The following is a 19,319-nucleotide window of genomic DNA, read 5'->3' as shown; positions in this document are numbered from 1 at the left end:
CTCCCTCAGTAATAAGAGCTACGAAGTCGCACGCGGGCTTTCTGCAGCTAATCCAAGTAAGAACATGAGGGGGATGCACTTCTGTAATCGAATCAAGAGAAGAAAGTGCCCGAGAACGACTATATAACAATTTTATTTTAGGCTTCGACTAACCACTAACCCATATATTGTAAAAAATAAACTTCCTGCGCCAGTTCCAGCTAAACCAACAAGTAAACCCAAATAAAATCCTCCCTCAAATGAAAATGGTTTCTCAAAATTTTATATAAAACAACGAAAAATTGCCTATTGTTTACGAAAACAATCCAATCAACATCCACACAAAAAATCACAATTTGAATGTTGTTATTACAAGTCAACTTGAAACGAGAATATAGAATATATTTGAATATGACTAAATTCATAAAAACAATATTCATATTCTAATATGACTACATCACTACAGTCATTTCAAACAATAGTCATATTCGAATATGACTATAGTCATGTTACTGCTGTTAGTTCAGATGTGAAGGAAAAAAAAAAGAGAAATTGGAAAATACACAAATAGAGATAGATATATAACGAAAGATAGTGAAGGGGAGTTGACGACAACGACAGTGGCGGCGGTGAACGAAAGCGAGAGTAAGAGAGGCTGCGACGGTGGTGGTGGTGGATAGATCTAAAAAAAACCAGAATATCGAACTTAATTTGCAATGTGATCGGATAAAATAAAGTTTCATTCTTCTGTACGATAAAATGAGAAGTTTAGCTATCTCTTCTTTGGTTGTACAATGAAGGCCCTCCCATTCTTTGTGAAAAAAACTCGTATTGGTTTTGAATCGCATCTTCCTTCTTCGAATTTATGAGAATTGATCAGAACCACTCTTCCTCATCATCATATACTCTGTTATTTATGATTCGCGTAACAAACAAGAAATTAATAAATCACGAATCGAGTGAATCAACAATAGTCATATTTGAACCAGACTATAGTCACGTTAGTGCTGCTGCTTCAGATCTGGAGAGAAAAATAAAAGAAAAAAATCGAAAATAACGAAAGGGAGGGAGGGCTATGGTGGTCTTCGTATCTGTGACAAAGCCAATGATGTCTTCATACACAAAATCACCCTGACATATCTTCACCACGATCATCAAGGATGATGACATGATGTGCAGCACTACAAAAACATGCGAATATGACTACTATGTGAATAATTCTGCTGAAAACTCTGCATTATTCTGTGAATTCAATTCAACCATAACAAACACATTAAAACTTACAGTAACATATCAAGTAACGCCAATAAAAAAATTACAATAAAATTACACTAACATATCAACTAACGCAAAAAATAAAACATTTACAGAGTAGTCACAACTCACAACGTGACTGTTTATGAAATTTTAAATCAGTATCGATCCTTTGCATCCAATTCGGACGACCCAAAAAAAAATTGGTTCTGAATACTCATACGCCGATATGTGAATACACACACGGTACAATCCATCCACCAATTACGAAACCGAAAAAATTAAAGAAGAGCCCCTGACCTTCTCCACAAAGCTTAACTCCAGCAACAAACACATAAAGGTTGAACGACGACAATAGATCTATATCTCACCTAATTTGACTTGAGTCCGTATTGACTGAAATCACCCTGCAAATCAAAAGAGAATCACGTCCGACTATAATAAAGGAAAACGGTTATGGAAATATATCGTGATTAAATATTTGATTTATCATAAAACTGTTAATAAGGGTACTTATGTCTTACCACATTTAATTGACGGAGTTTCACTAATTAAGTTTGGGATGTGGGTTTGTGCAAAAAAATTAAAAGTTAAATGGATTTTACTCATAATATTTTCCTCTTAAAATATTACCTTTTTTCAATAGATACTTTTAATAAGATTATTGAATTATTTGTCAATTAATCCATCCAATAAAAGAGAAGAAATTTTAGGCTAATATATTTCAAATACAAATTAGATGCTGCGCGAACAGGTAAGTGTTACACTGAAATACTTCAAGAAGGTAAGTGTTATTACATAAACTATACTCTAGAGCTGCAAAGTGTATCTAACTCAAAGTTAAATGGATCATGATTTTCATTCAATGAACTCGTGAAATTATTATATCAATATGGTAGAATATTTTCTGGTGAATTTAAATTGAGGTTAAATACCAATGTTTATTGGAAAAAGCAACCCCAAAGATTTGTTAATGTCCACCCCTGAGATAAGGTTAAATTACGAAAAAACCCTTTAATATTTGGGTAATTACAACGACCCCTCATCTATGCGTCTTCTTACTCTTCTACTATTGCAGTGTCAAAATGGAATCTTCTAAATTATGTGGAAGATTCTCCAATTTGTACCCGTTTTATCCTATTCGAGCTCCATATTTTGAAATAAGATGATCATAAGATGTGTCGCTTGACTTGTAAATATCAGATTGTGGTGCATCAGAAACTGTATTTTTTTGCACAAAACGAGTACAAACTATTAAACATTATGTGAAATTCAAAAGATTCTGTTGAATTTGACACCATAAGAATAAATACATAATAAAATTCATAGATGAAAGGTGGCTGTAATTACTCAAGCTATGTAAGAATTAGATTCATAGATTTTTTTTTTTCATAATTTGATGTTGGGTGTTGCTATTTGCAGCGAGACTTTTACTGAAATTGGCTTATTTGCAGCGGAACCTTTTTCATTTAATTTTTTTTTGAATTTCTCTCTCTTATTCCCAAACTCTCTCTAGAAATTTGAATTTCGTAAATTTTTTTCGACTTTGAAACCATGGCAAACGAGGCTCGATTCCGGTAAATTTTCAATATCCTACTACTTTTAATTAGTTTTATTTCCAATTTAGGTAAAAACACATGTTTAGGATTAGATCTAGCAAATTTCGATTTTTTTTTGAAGCTCCCGTTTTCTGGAGCACAAAAACTCGAAGAAAATTCAACTTTCCGTGCTTTGTAGGACTGGAGATTCAAAGTTTTTTGTTCTTCGAGTTTCCGCGCTCCAGAAAACGGGAGCTTCAAAGTTTTTTGTTTTTCAAATTTTTTCATGGTTTCCGTCCTCTAGGGCATGGGAAACCCATGTTTCCGTCTTCTAGGGCACGGGAACTTGGTGTTCCCCACAACACGATTGTCCTTTTTTTTTTTTTTTTGAAACTCCCGTTTTCTGGAGCACCAAAACTCTAAGAAAATTAAAGTTTCCGTGCTCTGTAGAACGGGAGATTCAAACGGCTTGAATCCTCCGTTCTGCAGAGCACGGGAACTCGAATTTTCTTCGAGTTTCCGCGCTCCAGAAAATGGGAGCTTCAAAGTTTTTTTCTTTCAACCCATGTTTCCGTCTTCCAGGGCACGGGAACTTGGTGTTCCCGTTCCCCACAACACGATTGTTCTTTTTTTTTTTTTTGAATTTCTCGTTTTGTGTAGCAAGGGAAACCCAAAAAAATTGGGTTCTCGTGCTGCACAACACGAAAATACCGCGAAAAATAGAAATTTCACTAATTTCTTCGATTTTATCTCGTAGAAGTCATCTGAATCGGCCATTATGTTATTTGTTGTCGTCGGGCAGTCGATTTATCAAACAAACACGAGATTCTTTTTTTTCGACTTTTTTTAATTGAAAGCGTTTTGAGTTTTTTAGAATGTTGAAAAAAGTTGAAATGAAACCGCTGCAAATGAGCCAATTTCAGTAAAAGTCCCGCTACAATTAGCAATTCAGAGGGTGTTTGGCTAAGCTTATAAGATGTTAAAAGAAGTTTATAAGATGTTTTAGAGCTCTTCCAAAGTGTTTGGTAAATTTTTAGAAAATGATCTTAATTTTTTTTAAAATAAGCTGTTGGAGAGCAAATAAGATCTTTTTAAATAAGTATATCTCTACCCCACCTTTTTATTTAAGATGTTATAATGAGCAAAAATAGGAAATAAACTCATTATCCAAACACTCTAAAAATTAATCCCAAAAATAAAATGTAACAATTTATCAGCTCTAAAAACATCTTATCAGACGTATGAGCTTATCAACTATTTAAAATAAGCTTAGCCAAACACCCTCTCGGATGTTCCGTCGGGCTTAACGTAATTTACTTACGTAATTTACTTTTTTTAATAAATTATAGAAAAAAGTGGGTAGAAAGGATTTCAATTTAAAATTGGGCAAATTACCAAAACCCCCCTGAGGTAAGTCTGAATAACGCAAATTTCTCCCACGTTCTCGTAATTACGAAAACCCTCCTGAGGTATGCCAGACATCTTACAAATCGCTCTAACGGTGTTAAACTCAATAGAATCTTTTTGATTCTCCTGAATATTCCTCCGATAATACCAATTTTGCCCTTGTACACGAAATTACCCTTAGGGGGGTAATTGTAAGCATTTTATTTAATGAGGGGTCATAAATATATACTCTTCATGAAATATATAAGTGTCTGCAAAATACTTATTTTTCTTAAATTAAACCCAAATATAATCAATCATTATGAATGTACAATGTATTTTTATTCGATTAAAAAAAATCAATGGATGAGATTTAAAAATTTAATTATTTTTTATATATAAAATTAAATATTTTACAATTCGAGAAATACAACCATGCATTATTCAAGCTAAAAGCATAAATCCGTATGAATACTCATCTGGATAAATAAAATCAATTAAAATATATAAATAAAAAAAATAAAAAAATTATAATATCAAATTATCAATACAAATTACAAAGTAATAAATAAATTTATAAAAGCAATAAATCATCAAGTGAAAGGGATGTCAGGGGGGATTTTCGTTATTTAGGCTTACCTCAGGGGGGTTTTGGTAATTTGCCCTTTATTTTTTACATACTTAACAGAAGGATATAATAGACATTTCACGTTTTCGGTTAAAAAAATTCGGTCAACCGTTAGTCAAGGGGGGTTTTCATAATTACGAGAACATGAGGGGGATTTTCGTTATTTAGGCTTACCTTAGGGGGTTTTGGTAATTTGCCCTTTAAAATTAGCACTCGTACCGAGCATTTAGTACAACACCTGCATTGACGGCCCTACCTTCTCTCCTCCCCCAGAGAGAGAGAGAGAGAGAGAGAGGAGAGAGAGAGAGAGAGCAGAGCCCCACGCTCTTCTGTAAAAGCACAAATTCCGATTCCCCCACCACCACCACCTCAACCACCACGCCACCTTATTCCCTTCATTTCTATTTACTTCCACGTGTCACCATATTGTATGCATCGCCCCGAGTTGCATTTCCATGGCGTTTCTCAAAATCCCCTTTCACCGGTGACGCTAATCGACCCAGATATGGGACAAAATCAAGACGACCCCCATCCTCGGTGCCTCGTCGTCGGCAACTACTGCCACGACGTCCTGATGAAGGACGATCTCGTCCTGGCCGAGTCCCTCGGCGGCGCCGCCTCCTTCATCTCCGCCGTGCTCGACGGCTTTTCAATCCCCTGCACCTTCGTCTCCAAGGTGGGCCCCGATTTCTCCTACCCCGTCACCCACCCGCCCCTCGTCTCCCCTTCTTCCCAAACAACCCTCTTCCACGCCCATTTCTCCTCCCGGGTCCAGCGCCACGACCGCGTCCTCAAGCGCGTCCGCGCGTGCGACCCAATCGCCCCCTCCGATCTCCCCCACCGCCCCCCAAACCACCGCTTCGAGCTCGGCCTCGCGGTCGGCGTCGCCGGAGAAATCTCGCCGGAGACGCTGGAGGGGATGCTCGACATCTGCAACACGGTGTTCGTCGACATCCAGGCTTTGATCCGGGTCTTCGACCCGGCAGACGGAACCGTGAATCTCGTCCACGTGAGGGATTCAGGGTTCCATCATTTGCTCCCGAGGATCGGGTTCCTCAAAGCATCCTCCGACGAGGCGCCGTACGTCGACGTCGATGAGGCGAGGAGGGATTGCTGCGTGGTGGTGACCAATGGGAAGGATGGGTCCACTTTTTATTACAAGAATGTGGAGCAGCAGATTCTTCCCTTTCCGACAGTGCAGGTGGATCCAACCGGTGCTGGCGATAGTTTTCTCGGCGGTCTCGTTTCCGGGCTTGCGCATGGTTTGTCGGTGCCGGACGCTGCATTGTTGGGGAACTTCTTCGGATCGCTTACCGTGGGGCAAATTGGGCTTCCTAAGTTCGATTCGAGCTTATTGCAGGTTGGTTTTTTTCATTGAATTCTTTTAATTGGATTCGGTACTGTGATTTGGTGTTGTTGATGTTTTCATTTGAGATAGCTGGGTAAAAGTGTTGGTATGATTAAAATCAGAATCGTGAATTGACGAGCTGATTTGCAGTTGGTGCCGTTTGACATACGAAGAGTAATAATAGTTGGGTGCCTAAAGATTGTGTCTTTTAAGAAAAAACGATGTATTGGTAGTGGAACCGTGAGTAGTTCTGCTTTGGGAAACCATGGTTTGAGGTCGAGTTCAGGTATCTTAAATACTGAATTATCGCTGGTTAACTCGAAACTTTCACTAGTTATCGCTAGTGGTCTGATTTCGATTTTGTTATGTAGAAGTTACGAATATTCATTTTGCCATCCGAAACAAATTAAAACAGCAAACTAAAATTCTCGGAGTTTTGTTCAAACGACAAGTTTTGATGTCTATCTCAGGCTTTTGACGAGATTGTCCTTTAGTTGTCAGGTGAAACAAATGACTCAATAATGTGATATAGCTCGAAAGGAAATCTAGCCAATCGAAATTTTTAGGGCGGCCGTCTTTTAGCACTGTCGTAATTATCATATCATTGTAATTATCATATCATTGTAATAAACGGACGATGGACCTGTATGCATCTATAATAAAGGTTTTATCTCACTATCCCCAGGAAAAAAAATTTGCTGTTGAATTGTGAACAAGAATATAATTGCTAGTGATAAACTCTAATATTGAGTCTTTCATCGATTGTCCGAACTGATTGCCATACTTGTCTTTCATCGATTGTAAATCTAACGATATTTTTGAATATTAAAGTCAGCTTATATAAGAGAAAGAAAATATAAATAAATGTCAGCCTACCATGAGATATGCGATGCATGTTTCAATTGCATCATTAATCTGAATTAGTTCGATTCATTTGCTGAATTGTTTGATGATAGAAGGCATCTTTTATCATCTTACTCTGTATATTTTAATTTTTATTTTCCCTGCGTTAACATTTGCTGGTTCAAGATCTTTTTTTTTCTTTTTTGTGTGGCTGATATATATGCTTTACGACTTACATCTAGGCGGTTAAAGACGAGGTGCAAAGAAAGAAGTCTCACATATTTGGCCCCATTAAATGTATAAACGAAGGATTAGTATTCGCGAAGCCTTTAGATCACGAAGAGTTCCATGCAGCACTTGTTAGAGCCAACACCCCCACCCCGCACACATTTCCTATCCAAGAAGAATCCCAAAGGGAGTTGCTGTGTTCCCCTAGAGTGGCGGAACACCATAACTGCAACGGGCAGCCTAAAACATTACCGGGCAATGCTTGTGAAGAAACAATTACTTAAGGTGATGGGGTACGTCGATAAAAAAAACATGTAATATCTTCCCCCCTTATGTAGACTGGCTATGTGGGTTGTTACGAGGGGGGGAATTCTCAATGTAAGAAACAACGAAGATGTGTTGTAGTTTTAGCGGATGGAGAATGTAGGTTGTTCTTTAGCTTGTAGAGAGGAGACGACGAGAGCATTTTTGTCGTAGCGGAGACGACACTCTCTTGCCTAAAATAAGTGTATTTGTTAATAAATGTTGCTTACTTATTAGCTCTTAATAGAGTGAGCTATTTGTTGTGATTTGAATTTTTCTAGTGTTACATTAAGGGGTAAATTGCGAGAAACCCCTTGAGATAATGCCTAATTATGAAAATACCCCATATTTGTGTGATTACAAAAATCTCCTCTGATCAGAGTTTGATCGTTTAAGTTCACCGAAAACGGACAAACTGAATCTCCCATGCACTCCTCTTGGCCCATGATAAGTGTAATAGCAGAATAATTAAAGTAGGATAGAGAACGTAGTGCGCTTTTCAAGTTTTTGAGAATTTTTTATTATTACCCCAAGAAGCCGCCTTGTCTGAAAATTTGTTTTTAGGCTTATTTTTCACAAAATTAACTTTACCCAAAGACTTGTGACTCTTACTGGTTTTCAAATCAAGTTCTTTACTTTTCAAATCATTTATAATAGTATTCAAAGTCATTTTATCTCTGCCATACTTAATGGTTGATTTTACATCATTGTAAGAATTTGGAGGGAAAATTACAGTTTATGCCCTAAACTTTACCACTAAAATAATTTATGTCCCCAAACATTTCAATCCGCGAAATATGTCCTCAAACTTGCCACTTTTGATCATTTTATGTTCTGCCGTTAACGTCGGCAGCTAACTGATAAGTGTTCGTTTTGCACGATTTTTGCTTATCAATTCTTCGAGTTTTGGTCTTCGTTCGTCCGAGTTTTCGGCTTTATTTGTATATATTATGTTGTTTTTGTTTTATTTATATTTTAGGTAAAGAGAAGCTATTTTTGCCGATTCGAAACGATTTTGGAAGCGAAGCCGAAAATCAAACCAAACACGTGCAAAAGTGCATTATCGCGGGTGTGGCACTGTTTCGTATTTCAAGCATAACTTTTGCATACGACCTCCGATTAAGCTGATTCAAGTGGCCTTAGTTAGCTAACTTCAATATCTACAACTTTTGTGAAATGCAAAATTGTCAAATTTAGGCTAGAAAAGGGTCAAAACAGTGTTTGAAGTTGGCGCAGAAGACCAGATCGCGATCCAGCCTTTCTGGATCGCGATTTGGGGGGTCTTACAGAGAGAAAATTGGGGTCGGATCCAGATCGCGATCCAGCCTTCCTGGATCGCGATCAAGGGGGTCTCACAGTACATTTTTTGATGAAGAACCAGATCGCGATCCACCATTCCGTATCGCGATCTGGAAAGGCGGTGCGCAGTTTCCAAGGCTGCCAGATCGCGATCCAAGAAGCCCAGATCGCGATCTGGGCACAAAATTCGAGACGAGATATTTTTCAATGATTTCTTACTATAAATAGAAGAAGGTCTCTTATTCATTTTAGAGGATCTCGACCAATTCTCGATTATCTCTCGATCTTTTCTTCGGTTTTCTCTTCGGTTCTCGCCAGTTCTTCGCGGGAAGCTTCGATGAGGGTTTCGACTCGGGTTTTTCATAAGCTTTTCATTACGTTTAGTTTATGATTTCTCGTGTTCTTCATTTGGATGCTATGTTTGTAATGAACTAAGCATTTTCTTTTAGGGAAATTAAACCTTGTATATATTGATTTTGATTTCCAGATCTGTGATCTATTTGTCGTTCTTTGATTCTGTTTATGTTTTCCTGAATTAAATGCTTTCGATTGTTTGACCAACAGTTGAATTGATTGTAAATGGGAATGAACTCGAGAGAGGATTTCTCGTTTGATTTTAGGAAAACATAGCTCGGGTTGTGGAAACGGAGACGTGATGCACCTCGGGTAGCCCTTAAGGACTTGACCTAAATGCTCTCTTAATATCAGGTTCTGAACGGAGACGTCGGACCTGTGGGTAGACTCTAACTACACTGGAGACGGGGGTTAGGGTATTTTAGTGTCTGGGTTAGCGAACATAGAATTGGCATTAGATTCGGATCTGTAGATCTTTATCGATAGTACACTGGTGGATTTTACCCTAAAAGCTATCACACGTCGGAATTCCTCGCATTTCCTGGCGGACCGTTGTTTTTATTGTTTATTGTTTCTTTTTAGTTTCATTTCTCCCATCCATTCTTCTAGATAAAGTTTAGGATAGTATAATTACGGTACTTGGTAAATTTAGGAACTTAATTCCCTGTGGATCGATATCTGGAATTCACTATTCTACAAAACACGATACTGTACACTTGCGGTTATTCATACGTAGGTTTTACGCGTATCACTAACTTCGACGGAAATTGCACGCGTGGCTCACGTGACGTCTATGTGGCCGTTAAATGTCGAGCTGTTCAACACCCAGTGCCTACTTGGCCGACGAAACGTGATGTGGAGCGACACGTCATTCTCCTTCCCTATTTCTATTGTAAAATCCCTAATTCTCCATATCCCCAATTAACCCGTAAATCCAAGCCCTAAAACCCCATTTTGAATCCTTCAATTGAGTTGAAATTCGAAAATAGCAGAATCGTCTTCTCAAGTTTTTGAATGTCCGAGTAGTTAAAGCGTCACAATTGCAAAACAATTTTCGATTTGGTAAGTTTCCTCAAAGCTGTTATCTTTGAACAATTTTCGATTTTGGTAATTAGTGTACTTGTAGTGTTGATTTCACCTCAATGTTTTCGATTTAGCATAAAATATGAATAAAGGATCTAATTTTGGCTGTCGGAGCTCATCCTCAACGAGCTCTGATGCTCATTCAACATTTTACACAATCAATTGTAAATGTGGATTTCGTCTGCCAGTGATTACGTTATGGACGCCAGACAATCCAGGGAGAAGATACCAAGCTTGCCCAAATTATGGGGTAAAATGCTTTCCTTTATTTGTTAATTACTGTATATTGGATTTGTTATTTCAAGCTTGAACAAATTATGGGGTAACATGCGTTCTTTTGATTCAAGTTTTGGGATTCGTTACAGAAATCAACCTAATGTGGTGTATTCAAGTGGTTGGATCCTGAAATATGTGGTAGATCCAAGATGATTATCCCCGGACTGCTTAGGAGAGTGAACAAACTAGAGGGTGAATTAGATTGCTTCAAAGAGAAAAAACAAATATTGAACCAAGTTGAAGGTGAAGTGGCTTGTTACAAAGAGAAAGAAGAAAATTTGAACAAGCTAGAAGGTGAACTTGCAAAGGAAAGAAGCATAAAACTGGAGGGTTTGATTGCAATGTACAATAAGAGGATGAAGTTGCAAGTTGGAGTCTTTATGGTCATACTTCTGTTCATTGCCATAAATGTCATGAAAATTGGCATAGAAATGGGGTATATGTAATGTTTTGTTTGTATGTGGATGTTGTTTGTAATGTTTTGTTTATGGTTAATTTTCAGTTGTTAGGAGTTCTTGTAATGATGGATTTGGTAATTTGGTTGTAGTTCTTGAATTTGGTGAATTTGGTGAATTTGGTAGTAGTTCTTGAATGATGAATTTTCAGTTGTTAGAAGTTCTTGTAATGGTGAATTTGGTAATAATTCTTGAATTTGGTGAATTTGGTAATTTGGTAATAATGTTGGTTGGCTTCCATCAAGTACCTTGTATGTATTGATCAATTATAGAACTTATATATACATAATTAAAAACAAGAAGCTTATTCATTAACTTGAAATTCAAATAGAAATTCAAATATCAAACATTCAATAACTTAAAAGAGTCATCAAACATCTCATACAAATCAATTGTGTTCAAATCCAAACAAATCAAAACATCTCATACAAACCAAATGGGTTCAAATCTAAACAAATCAAACATCTCATACAAACCAACTGTGTTCAAATCCAAACAAATCAAAACATCTCATACAAACCAACTGTGTTCAAATCCTAACATACCATCTTATGATTTGGATTATAGCTCTTAATTTGCCAAGCACCACCCCCCTGCATTTTTCCCACATAGCAAAACCACTCACATTCATCTTTTTTACAAACTGCCCTCAACCTAATCTTGTCAACCTTCTGAAATTTTATCATCATACCTCTCCTAAAGCAATGACTCTCAATGGCAAACTTAGCCTCATCCCTGCTACTGAAAATTAATCATAGTTTATGTTCTGGATTCTTTTTTTCAGTACTAGGATTGAACTTAGGGTATTTCACTCCAACACTTTCTTCATCACTACCACCACTGCCAAAGTCATCATCACTAGCAACAAAATTTTCTTCCCCTTCTTCATTATATAGCTTATCAAACATCCCACCACTTATGAATTCACTACCCTCATCTATCTTACCCTTGCCCTTGTCTAAACCACCAAACTCAGCTTCAGGATCAACATAAGCTTCAAATAGCTTATCATCATCCTCCATATCATACTCAGACTCATAAAAAATGTCATCATCTTCACTGTCATCACCCTCATCACTTAACTCTACCAAGTTTCATCTTTCCCAATTTCATCATTTATGACAGATTCAGTACCCCCCTCTGAGTTATTAACCTTTTCAATGAACATCTTAACTTCAAAGTTTGAAGGAATACAGTCAGCTATGCTAAGAACATCAACATCAGTTTCAATTGGCCTAAAACAATTCTCATGTTTTAGCCAAAATTTGAAACTTCCCTTCTCAGTGTACCCTAAAGCATTTGCAAAATCCCACATATCTAATATACCAAATTGGTCGATATCAAAAAAATCAAAGCATTCTACCTGCCCTCCAATATATGTTCTAGTTGGTTCATGCCTCATAATTCCACCATAAAAAAATTTTATGCTAAAACATGTAGGTTCACCCATTTCAACTACGGTGTTTGAGGAAGCAAAAAAAAAAAAAAAAAAACAAAAAAAGAAACAACAATTAGACAAAACAAAAATCACATTTTCACATAATTTAACAACATAGCTACAAAGTTCAGGATATTTACTGTAGTTTGGAGTCCACTGAAGGCAGGATTCACTCCTTCTTGACATTTTCTTCTCCAGAAATCACCCAAAGCAGCGTAGCTTCTGAGAAGGAAAAAACTCTTCAAATGTGAAAATGTTTGGATTTTTTATGGGTTTATGACATCGATTTTAGTATGGGTTAGAGCAAGAATGCAGATTGGATTGAAAATTTGGGAATGAGTTGAGGTGATTGAAATTGTGAAGTGTGGGAAAATTAGGGTTTATGGGTATGAAACGTGATTTGGGATTTGGGATTTGGGAGAATGAGTTAGAGGAAATTAGTATATTCTTGTGCCACGTCAATATTTAATATTCAATATATTATTCCACGTCACATTTAACGGCCACATAGACGTCACGTGAGCCACGCGTGCAATTTTCGTCGAAGTTAGCTGCCGACGTTAATGGCAGAACATGAAGTGATCAAAAGTGGCAAGTTTGAGGACATATTTCGCGGATTGAAATGTTTGAGGACATAAATCATTTTAGTGGTAAAGTTTAGGGACATAAACTGTAATTTAAAAAAAACAATGGCGGTGTACTAATTAATTAATTTTTCCCCAGTCAATTTAATATTTTGCACCAGTTTTTAAAAAACATCAAGATTTTCATCATGATCTTTGTGAAAATCAAGTTTAAATCTAAAAAAAATTCCAGCAAAAACATTTTGGTGGGTAAGGAGGTTTCAATATAAAGCTCTTCTAACTTATCCCATAATTCCTTAGTAGTATCACGCTTACCTATCTTCATAATCACAAAATCAGATAAGTTTAAATAATTAGGGAATAAGCAAGTTCATTAAGATCATCGCATCCTTTGTGGTTTTATCATCATAAGATTGAGTTATAGCTTTAAAACAAATATATAGAACTAAGACACTTTTTATTTTTTGTTTCCAAATAGCAAAATCACCCTTCCCATCAAATGATGCCATAGGATAGGGATTCATTTCACAAAACAGACAAGATCACTCAAGATAAGATAGTAGCACACAAGCTGCGCATACAAACAACAACAGAAAATAAAAAAAAACAAGTTGCACGCCGATTACAATAGAAATAAAGCACACAAGTTGCACACAAACAACAACACAAAGAGAATTAACACCCACATGACTAACGCAAATCACAAAAAATGGTCACTGAAGGTCACACAAGTCAAATAGGGCGCATAAAGTAAAGTTAACCGTTTCGGACGACAAGGCCGTCTCAGGCTACCTCCCTCCCCCAGATTCTTGAGACACTAAACGGTTCGGGTAATGGGGGTTTGGTGTAGTAAGTAGCCTCAGTTATATATATATATATATATATATATATATATATATATATATATATATATATATATATATATATATATATATATATATATATATATATATATATATTAGCGGAAGTTTTCTCAAACAAGAGCGAGTGAGAACGTAACCGATTTTCACAGCACGAGTATGTTAAGAACAAGTGCCCCATTGATGCTCTGATACGACTGTTAGGTACAAGTTCCAATAGTTCCAGAAATAAATCCGTTATAATAGAAAGATGGAAAGAGATAGAAAGCAAGGATAGCTCAATTTAAAGCTGCATGTATAAACATCGGTTCAGTTCTCTTTTCCAGTGTTCAGTCCATTAGATTTAAGGTTTGGTGGCAATTCCAAAATGGAAACAAGCACCAAGCAACTGCCATACACTTGAAACCCTAGATTTACCTAGAACTCACACTGAGTTAACTCATCAACGCATGCATGCACAGTCAACTCAGACACAAGTCACCCTCTCTAATGAACACAAACCCTAGTTTTCCTCACTAAGAGATCTCAATCACTCACAGAAGAGGATTAACGGTGAAAACACTTGGTTTGAATTAAACGTAAAGTCTACTTCATCTCTCTCTCTCTCTCTCTCTCTCTCTCTCTCTCTCTCTCTCTCTCTCTCTCTCTCTCTCTCACAATATATATATACACATACATATATTAAGATTCAACGGTCCGCATCATTAACTCTGCTACTTCGAGGCGAGGACATCCATTGTTCGGCAATGCCTGCGATGGAGTCGATGAAAAACGACAATGGTGACGAAGTACTGTAAAGAGTGGGGATAAGAAGTGAGAGAAACGACACGGCTGAGAATGGGTTCTAGAGTTGAGAGGAAGAGTGAGCAAGAACAGTATGAAGGACCAGCATCAATCACTTAAGATGGACAGTCAAAATCAGGTTAGACTTAGACAATGGGCTTAAGTTGTTTGAGCTCAATTCGTTGAGTTGGGCTGCCACAATTATATAAGACCAGTCATATCCAAAATTCATTTGTGGGCTCAATTCTCAACCCCCAAGACATTAAAAGTTAAAATCTAAGGACTAAGGCCTCGTTTTTTTTTGGGCAAATGGCAAAAAAGGGACATGACAAGGGACTTAAATACACATTGGTCCACAAAAAGAAAAACAGTCTTTCAAATAACTCATCCCCATGTCTTTAGTCTAAAATACCTCCATAATATATTTTTTATCAATTCCATTCATTATACTCTAACTTCTTTAATATTACACATTGACCCCGGATTTAAACAAATATATCACATTAACCCCCATTTTGAAAAAAAATTGAAAAAATATTTTAATTAATATTATTGTCTTGGCTGCTAAATTACTTTCTCATACAGTAATATTGCTATTTGGGACAGTAATATTATGAATATTATTTTCCCAAACAATAATATTACTAATATTATTGTCCCAAACAGTAATATTATTGCATTAGACAGTAATATTACGGTCGGAGACATTAATATTACAGTTGAAGACAGCAAAAATGCAGGCCAAGACGATAAAATTAACTAATATAGTAATATTACTGTCTCAGATAGTTAAATTACTATTGGAGACAGTAATTTAGCAGCCAAGACAGTAATATTAATTAAAATAATTTTTTTAAGAAAAAATAAAATTTCAAAAAAAGAAGAAGTCAATTAACAGTTAATTAGTGTATCCGACAGTTAAATAACTGCAGGAAACAGTAATTTAGCAGCCAAGACAGTAGTATTAATTAAAATAATTTTGTTAAGAAAAAAAAGTCAATTATCAGTTAAATTACTGTCTCCGGCCGTTAAATAACTGCTAAAGACAGTAATGTAGCAGCCAATACAAGAATATTAATTAAAATATTTTTTTTAAGAAACAAAAAAGGTCAATTAACAGTTAAATTACTGTCTCCGACAGTTAATTAACTGCTCGAGACAGTAATTTAGCAGCCAAGATAGTAATATTAAGTAGAATAATTTTTTTAAGAAAAAAACAAAATTAAGAAAAACAAAATCAACGCCGGAGACACATCGTCTGTCACAAACTATCGTTCTCTAATCCCCATCACCTTTTCTCTTCTTTTCTAGAATCGATCAGTAGTATCGGCGCAACGGTGAAGGTGGCAAAGGCGGCGTCACATCTCAACAACGACGAGGAAGACCTCGGCCCCTTCTCTTCTTTCTCGAATTAGGAATCCGATAACGGCGGAGGCGAGGGCAAATGAGAGGACGAAGGCTGTTGAGACGACGCCGCCAAAAAGAGGACGGACAGTGCCTTTTCCGGTCCCTCTCATTTCCTTTCCGAGGGATGAACAGATCTGCTGTTACTTTTTTTTTCTTTTTCTTTTTTCAATTTTTGGAAGCATTCTTACAATCCTCGTCGGAAGACCACTCCACCACCATTGTAATGGAATCGATCGACCTCGAGGAGGATGACGAAACCTTGGGTTGCCTTTTCATGTGAGAATCGCGACCGTCGAAGCCCAACCGTAACCTCAGATGCCGTTAACTTAGGTGGATCTGCTTCCTCCGTTATGTTCGGTATTGTTTGGGAGGCTGATTATCGTTCAATTAATAGTAGAATGTATGTAGGTTTGTTGAAATTGTGTTCATGTTACTCAAAAAGATATAGTTGTTTTCGTTACGGTTGTAGTTGGTTTCGATAATAGTCGTTTTTGTTGGAGTTATTGTGTTATTTTTTTTGCTTTTGTTTTAGTTGATTTTAATAATTTGTAGTTGATTCAATATTGTTGTTTTCATTACGTTTAAGTTGGGGGAAAATTACAGTTTATGTCCCTAAACTTTACCACTAAAACGATTTATGTCCTCAAACATTTCAATCCACGAAATATGTCCTCAAACTTGCCACTTTTGATCACTTTATGTTCTGCCGTTAACGTCGGCAGCTAACTTCGACGGAAATAGCACGCGTGGCTCACGTGACGTCTATGTGGCCATTAAATGTGATGTGGAATAATATATTGAATATTAAATGTTGACGTGGCACAAGAACATACTAATTTCCTCTAATTCACTCTCCCAAATCCCAAATCCCAAATCACGTTTCATGAAAAAATCCAAACATTCTCACATTTGAAGAGTTTTTCCCTTCTCAAAGAACTGCAGATTCACGTGGAAACACATGCCTGCAATCGAGAGGAAGAAGGTAAACGCGACTCCTCTTCTGGTTCTGAAAAAGATTTTAGAGGAAGCTTTAATTCTTCTCCCAACTCCGTCTCTAGAACGTTGGGTTCGTGTGATTTTTCGCCTGCTGATGCTTGTGCCCCTTGTGGTCTCGATGAAGCGAGCACAAGGATGGTGAAGATGACACAAATTCTACCCAGCTCAGCATATTCATAACCTGCCCAGAAGGTGTTCGACAAAATGTCTGAACCAATTCCGAAAAAAAAAACATGCAACACCTGTCAAAGCTGCATATAATTCTTTTTTCGCCAAGAATAGAGTGCCCAAGAATGGATTCCAGCTCCCCTACTTCCCCAACGAAGTGGAAGAAGACATGATATTTCAGCCCGAAGATGAAAGTGAAATCGAGGAAACATTCGACATTTGTTTATTGGACTATTTTGCTGGTAAAACGCCACGAAAAATGGCCATGGATTCACAGACGATTCTGCTATTTTCGAATTTCACCTCAATTGAAGGATTCAAAATGGGGTTTTAGGGATTGGATTTACGGGTTCATTGGGGACATGGAGAATTAGGGATTTTAGAATAGAAATAGGGGACGAGAATGACGTATCGCTCCACATCACGTTTCGTCGACCAAGTAGGCACTGGGTGTTGTATAGCTGGACATTTAACGGCCACATAGACGTCACGTGAGCCACGCGCACTATTTCCGTCGAAGTTAGCTGCCGACGTTAATGGCAGAACATAAAGTGATCAAAAGTGACAAGTTTGAGGACATATTTCGTGGATTGAAATGTTTGAGGACATAAATCATTTTAGTGGTAAAGTTTAGGGACATAAACTGTAATTTTCCCTTTAAGTTGGTTTGAATATAGTTAATTTAATAAATAGTTGTTGGAGATACTTTCATTAAATAATTAGTTAATCTTACAATAAAAATAATGTAATATATAATTAATTTAATAAATAGTCAAACTAACGTATAGTTATTTTAATACCAATCTTATATATAAAAGAAAGAAACGTTGGTCAACCCTAAAAAACCCTAATGGTATTTCTGTAATTATTTATTTTGAATATTTTTTTCTCTACTAATTTCTAACTATAATTTTTAACAATTATGAATCTCCGATTTTTCATCAATATATCTCAATCTTAAGAGATAAAGATAGAAATACAAATTTTTAAATCTTAATCTATATATTTGGATATTAAATCTTAATATGTCATATTTAAAAAAACCAATGTTAAATAAAATATGAAAATACTATATTATTAAATTTTACTATGTTAGTTTACGATATTTTCTTATTTTGTATTAAATTGATTATTTTTTCCACATTTGAAATAATATCATGTGCATCGCACGGGGAAAAAATGCTAGTTGTTTTAATAACAGTTGTTTCTAATAACACTTGTTTTATTGAAATATAGTTGTTTAACTGAAAAATAAAAATAAAAATATAGTAAAATATAATATTTAAAGAAAAATATTAAAAAAATAAAAAAAAATACATTTTTTTATTATTTTGTAAAGAAGAAACAAATAAAAAAATCAAAAATTAAAATTAAAATTAAAAATTAAAAAAATACATCAAACTAGTGAATAATGTATAGATAATAGTTAGAGGGTAAATTTGAAAATAAAGAAATGATGGGTCTCTCACTAATAAAGGAAAATGAGCTGAACCCATCCTTATTAAAATAATGTTATAGGGGGTTCTCACTAATAGCTCCAATAAAATTAGTATAAAGATTGTGAGTTTTTCACCTAAGTTTACCTATCAATTATTAGAGATTATTTTAGAGACCCCCCTCATTTCGAATATATAACTAACTACAATGTTGTTTATTCCTAGTGCAAACCCTCTTCATTTGGATAATAATTTGACATACCCCCTAGCCCACCCTGAAATACTCAGAATACCCTTTTAAATCAGTTTTAAACCCTAGCCAACCCATATCGGTCTCTATCTTTCTCTCTCAATTCCCAGATCGTAATCGTCATCCCCCCCCCCCCCCCCCCCCCCCCGAGGTCTCTAACCGGCGATATTGCTTTCCGGAGTCATAACTCTCTCTCCGGTGGTCGGAATTCGATGGTTCAACTATCGTTGGATTCCTCTCGTAGAGCTCTTTCTCTTGGTGGTTATTTCATTCAGTTTGGAAGGATGGATCTGTTTCTTCAATTTTTTTAGTCGGCGTATTTCGACGGCGTTGGTGTTACCAGGGGTGTAATTTGTTTTTCGCCAGTCGGAATTTTACCCACCGTTAGATTCCTCTCGTCGGGATCTATATTTTGATGTAAAT

At 36.4% G+C, this 19,319-nt stretch overlaps 1 protein-coding gene across 2 annotated transcripts in view; it reads left to right on the top strand.

Annotated features, from left to right (window-relative positions):
- Positions 1-5,002: 5,002 nt before the first annotated feature.
- Positions 5,003-19,319, top strand: part of MIK (pfkB-like carbohydrate kinase family protein) — a 34,507-nt gene continuing 20,190 nt past the window's right edge. The window contains exons 1-2 of one of the 2 annotated variants that reach the window (XM_012983912.2): positions 5,003-6,145; positions 7,219-7,779. In XM_012983912.2, coding sequence (XP_012839366.2) covers positions 5,216-6,145; positions 7,219-7,488 — 1,200 coding nt within the window. In that variant the 5' untranslated portion in view covers positions 5,003-5,215 and the 3' untranslated portion in view covers positions 7,489-7,779. Of the gene's footprint in view, positions 6,146-7,218; positions 7,780-19,319 lie in introns of those variants that run through there. The other variant, XR_016029664.1, reaches the window with a different exon arrangement.

The sequence above is a fragment of the Erythranthe guttata genome, chromosome 14, assembly GCF_056151865.1.
Source record: "Erythranthe guttata isolate IM_541 chromosome 14, IM_541, whole genome shotgun sequence".
In the NCBI taxonomy this organism is placed as follows: Eukaryota; Viridiplantae; Streptophyta; class Magnoliopsida; order Lamiales; family Phrymaceae; genus Erythranthe; species Erythranthe guttata.
Note: the sequence above shows the minus strand (reverse complement) of the source record. Positions and strands in the feature narration are given on the sequence as shown.